The 16,660-nt window shown below is 33.6% G+C and overlaps 2 protein-coding genes across 2 annotated transcripts; both read right to left on the bottom strand.

Moving 5' to 3' along the window:
• Nucleotides 1-2,533: 2,533 nt before the first annotated feature.
• Nucleotides 2,534-4,936, bottom strand: LOC111619172. Its single transcript, XM_023360863.1, has 2 exons — nucleotides 4,622-4,936; nucleotides 2,534-3,581 (listed from the first exon to the last, which is right to left on the bottom strand). The coding sequence occupies exons 1-2, from the start codon at nucleotides 4,822-4,824 to the stop codon at nucleotides 2,534-2,536; spliced, it is 1,251 nt and encodes a 416-aa protein (XP_023216631.1). The 5' UTR covers nucleotides 4,825-4,936.
• Nucleotides 4,937-10,903: 5,967 nt separating this feature from the next.
• LOC111619154 lies at nucleotides 10,904-14,427 on the bottom strand. The gene is made up of 2 exons (XM_023360829.1): nucleotides 14,092-14,427; nucleotides 10,904-12,199 (listed from the first exon to the last, which is right to left on the bottom strand). Exons 1-2 carry the CDS (start codon nucleotides 14,292-14,294, stop codon nucleotides 11,152-11,154), a joined length of 1,251 nt encoding a protein of 416 aa, XP_023216597.1. The 5' UTR covers nucleotides 14,295-14,427; the 3' UTR covers nucleotides 10,904-11,151.
• Between the last annotated feature and the right edge of the window lie 2,233 nt (nucleotides 14,428-16,660).

Below are 16,660 nucleotides of genomic sequence, written 5' to 3'. Positions count from 1 at the left end.
ATTGTATATTATTATAACAATATGAACTGTACATATTTTTACGTAATAATAAGGTCGTGTGCTTAACTCTACGCTTCAACATTTTTCGAAATTTAAGCTCTACTTCATCTTCAAAATTGACGTATCATGAGACAATGCTTTTTTACGCAGGTAACACTTAGAATTGCCGTTCCTGCATTGCATGCATTATACTGTATGTAAATTATTATTTAATAAAATTTGAGGAGGATCCAAAACAGTTGAATTTAGGAAATTTAGGCGTTCCCATCACTATCATCCCCACCGCCTATTTTCGAGTTGAAATGGGGATTTTTTTTAAAACTCTTTTTGCCCTGTGGGCACTAAGAGGGCCTATTTTAATAAGCGTATCATGAGTTCGGCCAGTCCCACAATGGGACGGCCGGCTGGTAAAGAACGGGCCTGACATATCAGGACGAACCACCTCCCAAAAAGTATCTGGGGATTTTTTCGACCCGTCCGGATTGAATTCCAGGATCCCCAGAGCGGTAAGCTGTTACCTTGACCGTTCGGCCATCCGGCCTAAATGATGAAATGAAGATAAACTTAATATTGTGAAAATAATAAAATGGCGTATAATTTATAAATATTTGGAATAAATATTTATAAATTATAATATATATTAGCATATAATTACGGCATCAAGGAAAGGGGTAACCACAAATCTTTAATTGTTTAATTTACCAGGGACCATATGGTGCAGCTGAATCAGGGTCCATAATAAATGAAAAAAATTAAAGTATTTGCGGCGTCATTCATTTAGAAAAATGCTTTATTATTATTTATATTTTGAATTACATACACACTATATGGGGTACCGAAATCTTGAGTGTTTTTATGGTCTGTAAATAATAGTCTCAATCTGGTCCTACGTATAAAGGAAATATTTTCTTATTAAATACCAGAAGGAATATGTTCAACTGTACTGGAGCAATCGTCAGATTACTAATACCAGTGGCGAGCCGTCATTGAAAGCGGTGGATGCGCCGCTTCCCTCGTACAGTTGAACCCCCTATAACGCGGTAGATACGTTCCACTTTATAAGAATTTCGCGTTGTAGGAATCCTTAAATATATGAGCCAATCACAGCCCGGCACGTGTGCAGTTTACGGACTACGGCTATTTGAAAGATTTTCCCCATAAAATTAATCGATTATAAACTAATTTGACTCAACATTTCCAAAATACGTAAAATTTTTTGGGAATAATCCATATAAACTATGCTATAAACAAAAAAATTGTAGGATTACTTACCAAGTGTGCACCGTTCGACGTCACCATTGCTTAAGCTTGTTTTCGTCGCGGAGCAGCGCACCAAACGGCGAGCGCGTTTTCTAATAAGTTATTTTTCTGCAAAAAATTCGCTGAACTTTGGAGACATCATTAATAGAAATAATTTTTATGGCCGTTGAATAAGAAATGTTTTTTCACAAGAAATGTATAAAATTACAGTACTGTATTAGACTTACAGTACCTAATTTATATACTGTACAGACGATAGTAAACTCAAATTACCTGCCTAAACTCTCCATAGCGTGAAAGTACAGTAGACCACCCTATAACACTGTAGATAATTCCGTGTTATATGAATTCCATGTCACTTACGAGTCACTTAGATTTTAGAACTACGCGAGCCATTCACAGCCTGGCACACGTATTTGTAAAATCTAAGTGACTCGTACAACATGGAATTCATATAACATGGAATTATCTACAGCAGGGATGAGCAACACGCGGCCCGCGGGCCGCTTGCGGCCCGTTAAACATGTTTATGCGGCCCGCCAAGCATGTTTAAAATTGAATTTATTTTATTGACTTTCTCCCATCAATATATTGTTATAAAATTAATTATAATAAAATGGTAGTACATACTAAACCGAAACAATTTTTTGTGACGAGTTACTCACTTGTCGGCGACTTGTTCAAACATGCAANTTAATTTCGAAAAATAAAATTTTATGTTTTATTATTCTTTGTGTTTTCAATTATCTGGGATATATTACTATGTTTTAAACTTTCAAGTGCTTAGGATCCCTAAAAGTAGTCTTAATCCGTCCTACGTATAAAGGCAATATTTCCAATTAAAACAGGAGCAGGAATATTTACAAGTCTATGCTAAATGACTTGACTAAATCAAATACGTGTAAAAAATACTCCATTCTACCTGGGACAATCACAAACGAGTTCTAAATTTACGCATTTGATTTGTCAAAAGAAGCCAAATAAGAAAGAGTAAAAGTTTTTCGAATTTTTAACATTTATTCTCAAACTATAAATTGTGTTTTTCTTCTTAAGATACAAATCACAACGATTTCTTTCCTTTCGTTCGGACACAACGAACGTACGTCATTCTTAATCACAATAAAGATTGGATTCATTTTATTTGCAATCGCTTCTAATTGTCTATGCATAGTAGTTTTGAAATACACAAATAATTTTAATGAAAACCAAAATAGTCCTCTTTAAAAATACCCGACGTAAGATATATATATAAAAAAAGGAAATTTTTGAGATTTTAAAAATAGAAGACAGTGCTACAAAGAAATTTCACATTTTCTTCTTCACTTGTAGTCTCATCTGGAAAATTGTAGGCTGGGATGTAATCATTTGTATCCTTCATAACTACTATTAAGTTCGAATTTACTTCCTTTTCAGGAATCGTAACTAAAAATATATAAAAGCTGCGTTTCGGCAATAAATTCACTTTTCTTAAAAACAAAAGCCCATCTCTAAAGCAAATGCATTTTTCGTACAGAAAATCATGCGAATATGCCGACTTCACACCGACCAAAACATTTATCCCTTTAGGATTCATGTGGATTATTGGAAGTTTAATTGTATGTGCGTAACAGTTTTCACAGAACCATACGTCAGCCATAAATTGAAAATTTGGTTTCATACTAATGCACGCATTTAACTGATGACGTGCTCTTTGATTTATGGCAAGAATTGAGGATAAATCATTAATATTTCGGCGTTTACCATTAGCAGATATTGTTTTTTGAAGGAGCGCCACGTTTTTCTCGGTGAGATATTGTCGAATGGATTGAACTTCCTCTTCTGTTAAAATCTGATCTTTAATAAAATTGTCCACAATCTGTTTTAAACTATCTGGATCTAGAACAAAAAATCTGATGAAAGAGATGAAAGGTTTCATTACGTCTCTCTTCGATATGTTGGCATTTGTTTTTCTCAATTTGAGAAATGTTTTTTCGACCCACATGCGAAGTCCCATCAACAAATCAAATTCCTCCAGCGATCGGTATAGGGGGCTCGTTAATAACTTGTGAATAGTAGTTTCTTCGCACGATCGGAAATAATCGGTACGGAAAATACTTCTGTCAGAGAAAAGGAATTGATTGAAACAAGCACGTTGCAATTGCTTTTCATTGTATTTGCAAGCTAAATCGTGGACACGACAAACATGTGTACTGTGAGTCAACCTGACGAGATAATAGAAACTTATACTTTCTAAATGGCTAATGAAGTAACGTTTGCTGAATAAATACATTTCAAATCCGCTATCCGCAGAAGTAAATTCAGGAATTTTGTTATCCAAAAATCTGAAATTGTAGAAAGATTTAAATGTTTATAAATAAAATAATTCTATGATACGCTTCTTGTCTAGTCTTGGTATATATCATACCTGTGAGCACTATGTTTCGTACAGAAAAACTTTTTGGAAAAATAAAGAGATTTTCTAAGGCTTATATTGTGTCCAGTGACGGTGTAATAAGTCTAACAATAAAGAAGGCCAACATAGTGCTCACAAGTATATATCTAAAATGATTCATATAATTGTTTGTTATTTTACGTTTACTCGCTTAAAAACACATCATGTTCTACCACAGAACTTTTTCTTAATAAGCGAAGACATTTCAGCCTGCATTTCAGACTGCAGCCATTCAGGTCATATTCTTATAAATCAATGTTTAATTATGGCACGTCGAGATTGCGGCATCGCTAATTCATATGACTAATCTTTTATGGGTAAAATTGCAGATTTAAATGGTAAAATTGCGTTGTGAATGACATTGTTGCGACCTTAACAGAGCTGGCTGTAAAGCATGGCAATAGGAACCATACCTCTAAATGTGACCCTTTCCGAAATCAATCTCTCTGAATGATGCGACTGGGGCCTTATCAGGCGATCCACACTATGTCAAAGGAATAAAACGTCAAAAGAAAACGACGACAGTTAGAGAGATAAGTGACACGTAAACTGATTTCGAGAAGCCTAGCTTTCGAAGGATTGACAGTTCCTTTGACATTTTTACACATACGGGCATGGACTACAGCTCTGAAAAGCTTCCAATTGCCTCATTTAGAATTGCAATTTCGCCATATCAATTCAAATAAATATTCTTTATTTCCTAATGTTAACACGAGAATCTACAGTTAAATATAACTTTAAAAATACATTTTTGTGTAGAAATAAATTACCAATTATTATCCACAAAACGATTGGTTTTAAAAATATTCTAAATATTTTCCGCGATATTTCAAAACGGTCAAGAGACTTTCTTCATTAAACACGATTATCTTTTAATATATATTCATACTGAAGACAAATTAAGTGACTTATAAAATAGATCTGACAAACCTGGCGAATTGGTTGAGCATTTCTAATGTCAGAGGTACTTTTAGAAGAAACTTCATTTCGTTCGGACAAACCATTATGGAATATTTCAACAATCCCGCCTTTTCCTCCAATGAATTTAGTGACACGACGACAGATTCTCCACTATCATTGACTATAGTCACTTTGTAATAGTTGAATGTTCCTTCCTCTTCTACGTTCGACATTTTCTCCTAATACTAAAGAGGAAATTGAAATAATAATAAATGAAGGTTGTCAGAACCAATACTAAATACCACTCGACAATTTCCTCAAAGTCCAACAATTCCACCACTCTTAAATCACCAGATACACGATTTGTGAAAGCTGCTTCAGTTTATATGCAAATGAGATTATTTAATGATTGATGGTGATTACTTTTAAAAAGCACTATTATATATAAATATTTACATTTTTTTAGCGTTTACACAAGCTCACTACAAAGTACATACGGATGTTAACAACTACTTTGTACAAATGATACCTTTTTAAATCCACGATTGGAATAACAAACCAGAAAAATTAGTTATCGAGACTCGAATTTTACAGGAAGAAAATGGTAAAAATTTAAATTAAGAAAAAACTGTTTAGGAAATATAAATAGACGTAGTTTAGAATCGAATGGAAATATGAATGAAAAATAGAAAAAAAAAATTAGTGGTTATTAGTCTCGAACGTGTGTGGGTCTAGTTATAAGAGCAAAAAAGTAAGCTGTTAAATGATAAAAAAAAATCTAGTTTGTAAGAGCATTAATCGTATCCAGTCTTACATGATAAAATAAGAGGACATATCCGGGGAAAAGAGGACGCAAGATAACCCTCAGTTACCCAATTGGCATATTACTCGTATATAGCCTACCTGTGTGACACCCGTACACATATTATATACCTATATACAATAGACTTGCACAGCATTTTAAGAGAGTATATAAAGGGAAGAGAAGACATTAAAATTTATCCATATGTGTAAATTTTGCTATTTTTTTCTATTTTCAACAAATATTGCATAATGTAAAGGTGCATTTGTTTTTATGAAAATAATGCACACTTTTACGTAAGCTTGACGTCATTTCTTTATTTTTTTTATAATGGGGAAGCGTATAGTGACGTCAAATTGACGTAATAGTGTGCATTATTCTCGTAAAACCAAGGCGTCTTACAATGTAGTTTATATTTGAATAAAAAAAATTTAATTATGATCAAACTTTTTTCGATGAGTGTTACATTTTGAAGACATGCCAAAAAAAAAATTCAAGAACTGAAATTGCTACAATTTTATTATAGACGTAAAACAGAGAACGTAAGTTTCAGAAAACAAAGTACTGTGAGTTTCTACTTTTTATACACAGAAAATTTTGCCAATTCTAGCCAATAGCAAGTCTCGCGACGTTCACAGTAGCCACGTGATTCACATTCGAAAAATGGCGGATTTTCTGCTATCACGTGTAAGAACTAGATGCTCAGAGGTGTGGCATGATTTACAACAATCCCGAAACTTATGTTTTTTTTAACAAAAAGCATTTATTCTGATAAAAAAGCAGCTCTATATTCATTTCCGATATTAATATCATAAATTTAAAATCCTTTTCCCGTATATTATATCGAGTTCATAGCATGACTTCTCACGTAGGAGGGAGCAAATATCCCCCCTCTGTGTTTATAAAGTCCAAATTTTTAATGTAAGTTCATGGATTGAAGGGTCATCAAATTAGGGTATTGGTTTCTTTTATAAATCTCTTACGTCATAATTTCAGTTTACGTTGTACGTTGTTGCCTCAAAAACAGAACATTTCTTTCCTCCCTGCAACGATTTTATATACAGTACGTTTGTACTTAGACTCGAATGACTTGTCTACTCCATGATTATTATTATTAGGTTCACAACTGCTAACTCGTATAGACTATAATTATTGAATATTATTTTTCTGATTACTTTTCAGTAATAAATTTCTCTCGTTACTAATTTAAGGATACATTTTTATGAACGTTCCTAGTATTGACTTTATAGAAATTTCAATGGATAAATATTATGAAGATATAAAAACAAATTCTGTACATTTTTTTTTCTCCGTTTGTCTGACCTTTTTTAAACTTTAAATCTGCAGTTTTTATTGTGGATATTAATCGTAAAATTAGTATTAAATCACATTCTATTTGTTGCTTCCAACGCTTACATAAACGCTTAACTATGAAAGCTGAAGTTTTTGTCGATTCGTGTGTTTCTGTCCTCTAAATTTCGCAGAAAACATTCTCTAATTAGCAAAACTTTTGAGTAATTTTACAATTTTATATAATTGATGGCAACTCTAACCAAATTTTCTGTTTTATACGTCTACTTATACGGACATTCGGATAAAAATAAAAATATACAATACACGAATATTTATTTATAAAATTAATTAGTGATAATACCTTAAAAATAAACAAGAGATAAAGAGAAGAGTGCTGAAAATTGCCACTAGAGGCGCTAGTAGGTTTAAAAGGTAAAAAAAGAAAGGCAGGTGGTCGAACGCGTACAGTCGGCAGTGCATATTCTAGCGTGGAGAAGGTGGGATGTTAGAGGCGGCGATATTCGTTTATTATTCAGCATGAATTCTGCTAAAGAGATTGATAGAAGGCGACAGGCGGCGATGAAACAGATAGAAGATGCTAAAGATGAAAATTATTTCAAGAAAGTTCGGGTGAGTACGAGCCGGTGGCAAAGTGATTGTCCGGTATTACCCGTGTTAAAATCAATACTTTTAGCTTTTGTTATTGTTCGCGTAGTGTTTTAGCTCCGTTATNTACGTGTAGCTACCTCATCAATTCCGGCTGATATTGATCAGCTTGTATCGAAAAAACAGTGCCAAATTTCTCATTAAAAATTTCAAGTAAATTCGTTTTTCTGTTCTTTTCTTGTTTGTTTTTATTTTGCATTAAAATTTGTATATGAAACCTTTACTTTTTTTTCAATTTTATATTTTTTTATTCTAATGTTTATTATAAATAAAGTTTTGTAAATTATTAATAAGTGTTACTTTATGTGCGGCCCGCCAAAAAATTTTAAAATTTAAATTGGCCCATTGACTAAAAAGGTTGCTCACCCCTGATCTACAGTGTTATAGGCGGGTCTACTGTTGTTCGGCTGCTCGTCCACTATTGGTCCATATTCGACCAATCCTGTCGCGACACGAGTCGGCGATGACGTTTTAGAGCATTTTACGAGTCTCTTTTAGCGTCTTTATTAGGGTTTCTTTCCCGGGATCCTGGGATCCCGTTTTCCCGGGATTCCTGCCGTTTATTCCCTACGAGAAAAATCCCGGGAAAATAAAATTTACCGGGAAATCTCGCATTTCAATAATAATTTATGATGTCAGGTTTTCTTTCTATTATTTATTATACGAAAAGTTACATCTTGAAGACTCACCTAAGAGAGAAATTTTGAGATTTTATGCTGCATATTATTACATATGTTTTACAAGTCTCTACTTGTTAGTTCATGTAATATCTATGTATTGTGTTTGCGCGTCATTGAACAGCGGAGCACTCGCTGAAAGTAAATATCACTCATCGCACTTTAGTTTATTTTTTATTTCATCTTTAGAAATAAAATAGTATTTTTTTCGTAATCATCAAAACTCCCAATGAAACGCTTTATTTTACTTTCATCTTATAATGTAGGAGAACATAAATTAATTGAGCCTAANAACTTTGGAGACATCATTAATAGAAATAATTTTTATGACCGTTGAATAAGAAATGTTTCTTTTCACAACAAATGTATAAAATTACAGTACCGTGTTAGACTTACAGTGCTTAATCTAGGCATATATACTGTACAGACGATAGTAAACTCAACTTACCCGCTTTAATTCTCTGTAGCGTGTAAGTAGTTCGGCTGCTCGTCCACTATTGGTCCAGATTCGACCAATTCTGTCGCGACACGAATTGGCGATGACGTTTTACCGCATTTTACGAGTCTTTTTTAGAGTCTTTATACGAATACGGTCGCAATTTTTTCGCCGCGATATACGAATCCGCGTTATATGAACCCGCGTTATAGAGGGTCTACTGTATTTTCTAAAAAATAAATACATATTAATTTTAATTATATGAAAATAATCGCACTTTATTTTATTATAACCGCATTATGTATCTTATTACAAATTTCTATACTAAACGTGAAAAAAAAGATAAGATTGCTATTTATATTCGAATATTAGTGGCGGAGTGGAAACGATGTATTGTCAGCATCCAAAAAGCCAGATTCGCGCATGCGCTTTACAGATTACCAACCTCACCCGGTTTAGCTGGTGGAAGCCTAGGACCTTTGGTGGATGCTACACGTATACCGCATCCAATTCTATCCGGGGCTGGTTCTGGGCTGTTAGCCGTCTGCCCGCTAGATATTTGCCGCCCTCACCCGATTACGTGAATCACGAGTAGATTTATAACTTATCCCAACCGTTAAGAATTTAATGGTATGTTTTTATGATAGTTCTGTATAGTTGACAGGAGTTAAAAAGAATCTATTAAAATATTTGATATTTTTATTCCGCTCTCCCATTTTATATTACTCACGGGTTTCAATGTTAAACCAGTGATATTACGATTTCGTATGTCCCATAAGGGGATTAGAAAAAAACGTGTACAATTCTTGTATAATGTTAAAAAATTAACCGTTACTTTGACAGCATCATTTACAACTAAATTTAATGAATGAGAGAGATGCACGAGGTACAGAAAAGGCTCTAGAATTTATTTTCCTTAAATTTACGATTTATGTATCCGTTGTCATAAAAATTTGTCTTTCCACTTTTTTCCCGAGACTACAAATATTCGAGTACTGTACAAAGTAACCGGTTTCGGCTTTATTTATACTTAAGTAGTTGTTAAATAATTAAGCGATTAGGGAATTGGGGACATAAACAAAACCCTGGTGAAAGAGCCGAAATTTTACTTAAACAAAAGCTTAATCGAACCACTCTATAGCCGAGTACAGTGAGGACTGATTTCTTCGAAATACTGTATTAGATGTAATAAAGACAGAAATTTTTCCAGTTCGACGAAAGTGACCAAAAAGTTGTAAATTTTGGAAATTTCCGTGGACAACACCTGGTCTTAAAACGAATTAGTTAGAAAACAAAATACGGAAGTCTATTAAGTTTTTAGATATTTAGATTTTTACAGCTGTGGTGAGAAACGTTTAAAATCTACATCAACCCTGTCGCGCCTTTTGAGGTATATTAGTGATGCGACAAAAGACGCATCTGACATTGACCGGTATCAGCACCCTCGGGATTTGGCGTGCATGCACGCACCGCACACCTACCTAGATCGTCTCTGATTCCACTCGTAGGGAGCTATTTGACTAAGTGGTTAAAATTTAAAAAATAAAGATTTTATGTTATTTTTATGTACAGTACGTTTCTTTACAAAGCTATATTTAATTATAATTTTCTTTAAAAGTATATTCATACAATTGAAGAATGTTTTGTACCAGGTATGTATATCCACCACACATTTTATTTCACCAAGTAAGTTTTTATTATTTTATTTTTATATTTTAGCCCTTATATCGTGGCTAGCGATTCAGAATGTAATTGCGATATTGAAGATTTATTTTAAAAAGTTTTGGCTCGAAATCATATAATGAAAAAGAAAACATTATTAAAAGAGAAAGGCCAATGCCTAAGTTAAATATAAACACTTCAATGAAAAAATTTGTTCGACATTTTCACGATAAAATGATTCTGTAAATGCATAAAAATGCAAAAATTGTTTTGTTGGTTTGCCTATTTTCAAATGAAATTAGTATGTGGAATAAGAATGGCTTTGACAAATTAGTTGGCAAAAGACATGAAAAATCGTCGATTCTTTCGTATTTGAAACAATTTGGAAATCAAAGCGGAATAGAATTTAACATTAGTAAATAATATAAAATATTGAAAATTATAACGAGATAATTTAAATATACCTATTATCCGTAACTAATAGATGTTACGTTTTTATCAAAGCGGGAATCGGCATTTAGAGGGCATAGGAAATCTATTGAATCTAATAACGGAGGTAATTATATTGAACTTTATTTATTAAGTACGTCAGATAAATAATCTATTAAAAAGACATTTAGAGAATTAACTGATTGCCCCTGGAAGTCGGCTTCTTACAGAAACACAGCTTCCCTATCATCAAATGTCACAACATGCCACTGGCTAATACTAAATTTAAACACTTGATTTATTAAACAGATGACGACTAAAAGAAGCAAAGTGAGACACATTGCCAATGCTATTCGGATTGCTTACATTTATTTTCAAACAGTAACAAACTTTTCATTTTTTAAACATTCAGTCAACGACAGAGAACGTACATCATTCTTGATCATGTGAAAGATAACAAATAAAATGAATCCAATTTCGTCTAATTACTAGAAAAGTACTAGACGTTCCGTAAAATCTACATATAATAATTAAAAACGAAAAGGTCTTTGTTTAAAAAAGTACGTAACGTATGCTATAAAAAACAATTGAGATTTTATACAGAGAATTGAACGTCACAAGAAAACTTTGTGATTTCTTCGTCACGTCTTTTATTGTCGTCTCGAAAATCGTATATTGGTACGTATTCATCCGAATCCTTCAAAATTTCTATTATGTTCGAATGTATTTCTTTTTCAGGAACTTTAACAGAGAATATATAAAAAGTGCGCTTCGGCAAATATTTCGTTTTTTGCAAATATACAATCCCTCCTCCATAGCAAAATCTTTTTTCGTACACAAAATCCTGAGTATACATCGCCTTAACACCGACCAAAACATTTATCCCTCTAGGATTATTATGAATTATTGGAAGTTTAATTTTATGCGCGTAACAGTTTTCACAGAACAATATATCAATCATAAACTGAAAGTTTGGTTTCATATAAATATTTACTTTTAACATACGATGAATCACATAGTTTACGGCAGTAACCGAATAATCATTAATATTTCGACGTTTAATACTAGCAGTTATTGTTGTTGGAAGAAGAGCTACGTTTTTCTCGGCGAGAAATTGTCGTATGGATTGAACTTCCTCTTCTGTTAAAATCTGATCTTTAGTAAAATTGTCCACAATCTGTTTTAAACGATCTGGATCTAGAACAAAAAATCTGATGAAAGAGATGAAAGGTTTCATCACGTCTCTCTTCGATATGTTGGCATTTGTTTCCCTCAATTTGAGAAATGTTTTTTCGACCCACATGCGAAGTCCCATCAACAAATCAAATTCCTCCAGTCTTACGTATATTGGGCTCGTCAATAACTTGTAAACAGTAGTTTCTTCGCACGATCGGAAATCATCGGTACGGAAAATACTTCTATCAGAGAAAGCGAGTAGGCTGAAACAATGATATTGCAGTTGTTTTTCATTGTGTCTGCAAGCCAAATCGTGGGCACGACAAGCATTACCTCTAAAAATCAACCAGGAGATGTAATTAAAACATACATTTTTCAGTTGGTTAATGAAGTAACGTTTGCTGAATAAATACATTTCAAATGCGCCATCAACAATAGTAAAATTAAGAATTTCGTTATCCAAAAATCTGAAAGAAAAATACATTGTATATTAATTTTTCATATATCTTTTAATAATTACTCGCTAAAAATTACGTTCTATTACAGACCGTTTTCTCAATAATCGAGAAGTACTTTTAGCCATTTACTGATAATCATATTTGGTTACGAAATTTCGATGATAAAATATCTCGAAAAACCTAAATTAACTTACGAATAGATATAATCGTCTAACTTATAATGTTTAGGCCAGTGGTTCTTAACCGGGATCCATGTAACATTACTAAGGCCCTGTACACACTAGGCGTTTTTCAACGCGCGTTTTAAAGAACCAAGAGTTCTATGTAGCCGTACACACTCAAACGCCAAGCGCGCGTTAAACGCGCGTTTATAGATTTTTGTTAAAACGCGCGTTTTGCGGGCACTTTACGGGCGCTTTGAGATATATGTGCTGCCTTATAGCGACGATGGAGGAGCACACACAATCAATTACTTTCTCGTCCATTTCCAAACTGAGCCAGTGCTAAACGCCGAACTAACGCTCGTCGAACGCCGAGCTAACGCGCGTTAGCTCGGCGTTAAGCGCGCGTTGAAAAACGCCTAGTGTGTACAGGGCCTAAATGTCCACAAAAAAATACTGAATTTGGGGATCACAGTGATATTTTACTGGTCTATAAGGTGATTCTAAATCAGAACAATTGTTTTACTGAGAATTAAATTTCTACAGTATATATATTGTCAAGTTCTTTATTACTCATTTCTTGCATAAGGGTTAAAATATAAAATTATTTAAAATATTCAATATGTATACGACATTATCTGTGATCCTTCTCAATGACCGATTTGTTAGGCCGAGATTTGTTGGGAGAATCTTATACCATCAGCGTCATGTCACTTGATAGGAAAACGTTCAGAAATGTCACTTTTTTTTATTAGTGAAAAATATAAGGTTTCTTTTCCTGTGCAACGTCTATGGGGGTCCAGAAAGAAAATGGGTCCATGGGTAAAAAAATTGAGAACCACTGGTTTAGGTGTTTTATACAGTTCAACGTATCCGCATCAATTTGGCATGAATACTCTTCGATACCCTAGAGGAAAAATACTGTGGGGTACCCACCTCGGAAGCAAATCTGTCTTAAACCCGAGCAAATTTTTCTGTTTTGAGGTTTTATTATTGAAATAAATCAGGCCAACAAAACGCAGTGTTTAGTTACTAACAAGTAAGACTGTTGTTTTTAAAATCTCCACGTTAAAAGCCCGAACACTTGGAATTCGAACTGAAAATTGAGTTTTTAATAAACACTTGGCTTTATTTCCATCTCCTTTTAGTTGAGCAGTTATCCTTTTTAGCCCAAACACTTATCAAATTATATAATATATAAAACTAGCTATGCACGAAAAAGAAGGAAAAAGCAGCTTTTTTTATGCGATAACGAATCGAATAAATATCGTTTGTTATTTCTTAGTCTGAAACACCAGAATGTATTGTTAAATATAATTAAGGAAATAAATTAATTCAGACGAAAAAATGTGGCATTAAATTTAATTAACTCTGATACTTTTACCGGCGCATTGTCTGGTAAAGCGGCTTTAGTACAGCTGCTGGATAAGCAAACCAAAACCAGGAAGTCAGTTTCATTAGTAATGAACTGCCATTGGCTTATTTATCCAACTGTATTAAAGCAGCTTTACTAGGATACACGTCCTATGTCACATAAATCACCAATTTATATCCACAAATGTTTGGTTTCCTTCCAGTAGTTAACATATGCAAATTATTTTAAACACTTGCTCCGATATTTCCAAATGGGATAGAGACTCTCCTCATTGAACAGGATTATCTTGTTCTTTTAATAAATAAATATTTATATACTGAAAACAAAATTAGGTATGTAACTCTTGTAGAATAATTTGTACAAACCTGGAGAATTGGTTGAGCATTTCTAATGTCAGAGGTACTTTTAGAAAAAACTTCATTTCGTTCGGACACACCGTTATGGAATATTTCAGCAATCCCGCCTTTTCCTTCAATGATTGTAGTGACACGACGACAGATTCTTCGTTATCATTGACTATAGTCACTTTGTCATAGTTGAATGTTCCTTCCTCTTCTACGTTCGACATTTTCTCCTTATACTGAAGAGGAAATTGAAATAATAATAAATAAAGATTGTCAGAACCAATATTAAATACCACTCGACGATTTCTTCAAAGTCCAACAATTCCACCACTCTAAAATCACCAGATAAACGATTTGTGAAAGCTGCTTCTGTTTATATGCAAATGAGATTATTTAATGATTGATGCTGATTACTTTTAAAAAGCACTATTATATATAAATATTTATCTTTAATTCTATAAAACCTTTTGTAAGTAAATAGTTTAACTTTTGATGTACAGAAAAATAAAATGTTATCGGGAGAATAAATTATGTAAATTAGTTTGAACTCACACACTGTTTTAATTATGCAATTGGCTGTTTTCTGATCTCAAATGGAAAAAAGTTATATTCGATAAAACCTAAGTTATTAGAATTGATTTCAGCTGTAAAATTAACGTAAATAAAAAGGAGAGAACGTCTTTATTAAGCTATGTGTTGTGGTTCCAGTTGAAACTCGTCTCTTGCTGAATAGTTGCATTGTTATTAATACACATACTTCGAAATAAATATTTTCATCTCTCTTTTTTTTTCCATTCAGATTTAAAACATGGATCTTCTTCCATAAAGTCGAAATAATTTTTTCATGGATTAATTAGTATCTGGTTTTACTATTCCGGTAAAACCAGATACGAATACGTTCGTCTATAAGCCACAGCAATTGTTTGACTTTGAAATCTTCTGCCAGAACTTCCTTGTTGAAACAAGATACTCTTCTGAGGTCCCCAAGAAGGTCGCTGACGTCTATCGATGAAGAGTGATAGTTGAAGACAGTAACTCATTTATTGCTGGTGTCTGTATTTGTATAGCAACATAAGCATCATTATAGATAGCATATACTTCAACGTCTTTGCTTGTTATAATATCAATGACAGGACAATCGTCACTTTATTGAGCAAAGAAACGCCGGTAAAGCGTTTCCAAGCCGACCAAACCAAGCCTTTCCTTGAGCCGTCATCCTGTCGATTTTTCGCTCAGCCACTTCAGCACGCATTTGTATAATGGCAGCTTAGCTCATTTCAGCAAAACTTTGTAGCCTTGGACTGTCTCACTGAGATTTATAGGTACTTAAGCTTTTTCCCCATTACTGTATTGTTTTTCGGGCTCTTGAGTTCTCTTATGTAACAGGATCAGCTCCCAATCCCATGCAAGTGTGACCATTTCGAGCTGCAGGCCAAATTTTTATTTGCTCTGCTGAACAAATGCGCCTTATAAAACCTGTTACACAAATCCCAGGCCTTTGATATCTCTGACACCTTTGGAAACTTAGACCTTCGCATTGCACTCCATCAATAGTCAGTACGAAGATAAATCTTTTGGGGCTCCCAACTCTGTCTCATGCCACTAGTCCTGTCTTGCCACATCGATATAAGTTTCTTACTTCGAGGTATATGTTGGGGGTTTGCCAGCTTTTGACGATTTCTTGGGCTGACCATATGACCATAGTCAGCCAAGTGCTAGAATGAATGAGAAACCAACTCTTCTTGACGGTATGCAAATATAGATTAAAATGGAAGGGACATGTTTTGAGGCATGGAGGAGCACTGCAAGATGCTACTGAAGAAATATATTTGAGTTTGAAATCTGTTCATGTACAATATTATTCGATTTAATATATTTGGCTGGATTGCTGAGTGGTTATGGTGGCAGCCTGTTGTTTTGGGGGACCCGGTATAGAGTTCGGATTGGTCGAAAATTCCAGGAATATTTTAGGGATGCCCGTTCTTCATCACCCAGATGTTCAATTGTGGGTCTGGCCGAACCCATAATAGGCTTGCTAAAAAGGCCTTCTTAGTGTCCACAGCGTATAAAGAATAAAAAAAAAAAGAATTTTTGAAATCTTTTTAAAATATTTTATATATTAAAGATCCATCAATTCCTGAGACATTATTATTTTCTTAAAGAATTTTTTAGCAGAAAAAATAATAAAAAATATCAAAATTAATATAAAAACCAAAGTCAGTCTGTTTGTAGCTTTATTTGTTATCTTTCTTTTTCAACAGATGGCGGCACTTCACAACACATTGTAATATTATTTATGATTACTGTAAGGTCTCTTTTTATGCGGATTATTTTTATGCAATTTTGAAGTTGTGCGGTTTGTATTTCATCCAAAAATTCTTGGACAAATATACATATAGGCTTGTTTAGGAAGCCGGCGTATAGAGTCTCCAAAAATCGTGGAACGCTCAAAGCTCACTCCATTTGTTCCACTGACATATAACGTTTATGGATGTAAAGGACAGCTAGATCCACCTTAATCGCTTTAGTTCCTAGCAATTTTTGATATAAATGTAATTAAACATAAAAAATACTTAAAACTGAAAAAAAA

The sequence above is a fragment of the Centruroides sculpturatus genome, unplaced genomic scaffold (genome assembly GCF_000671375.1).
Source record: "Centruroides sculpturatus isolate CEXI.00-Female unplaced genomic scaffold, Cexi_2.0 scaffold79, whole genome shotgun sequence".
Classification (NCBI taxonomy): Eukaryota; Metazoa; Arthropoda; class Arachnida; order Scorpiones; family Buthidae; genus Centruroides; species Centruroides sculpturatus.
The sequence above is the reverse complement of the archived record's forward strand: the minus strand, read 5'-3'. Positions and strand labels throughout refer to the sequence as shown.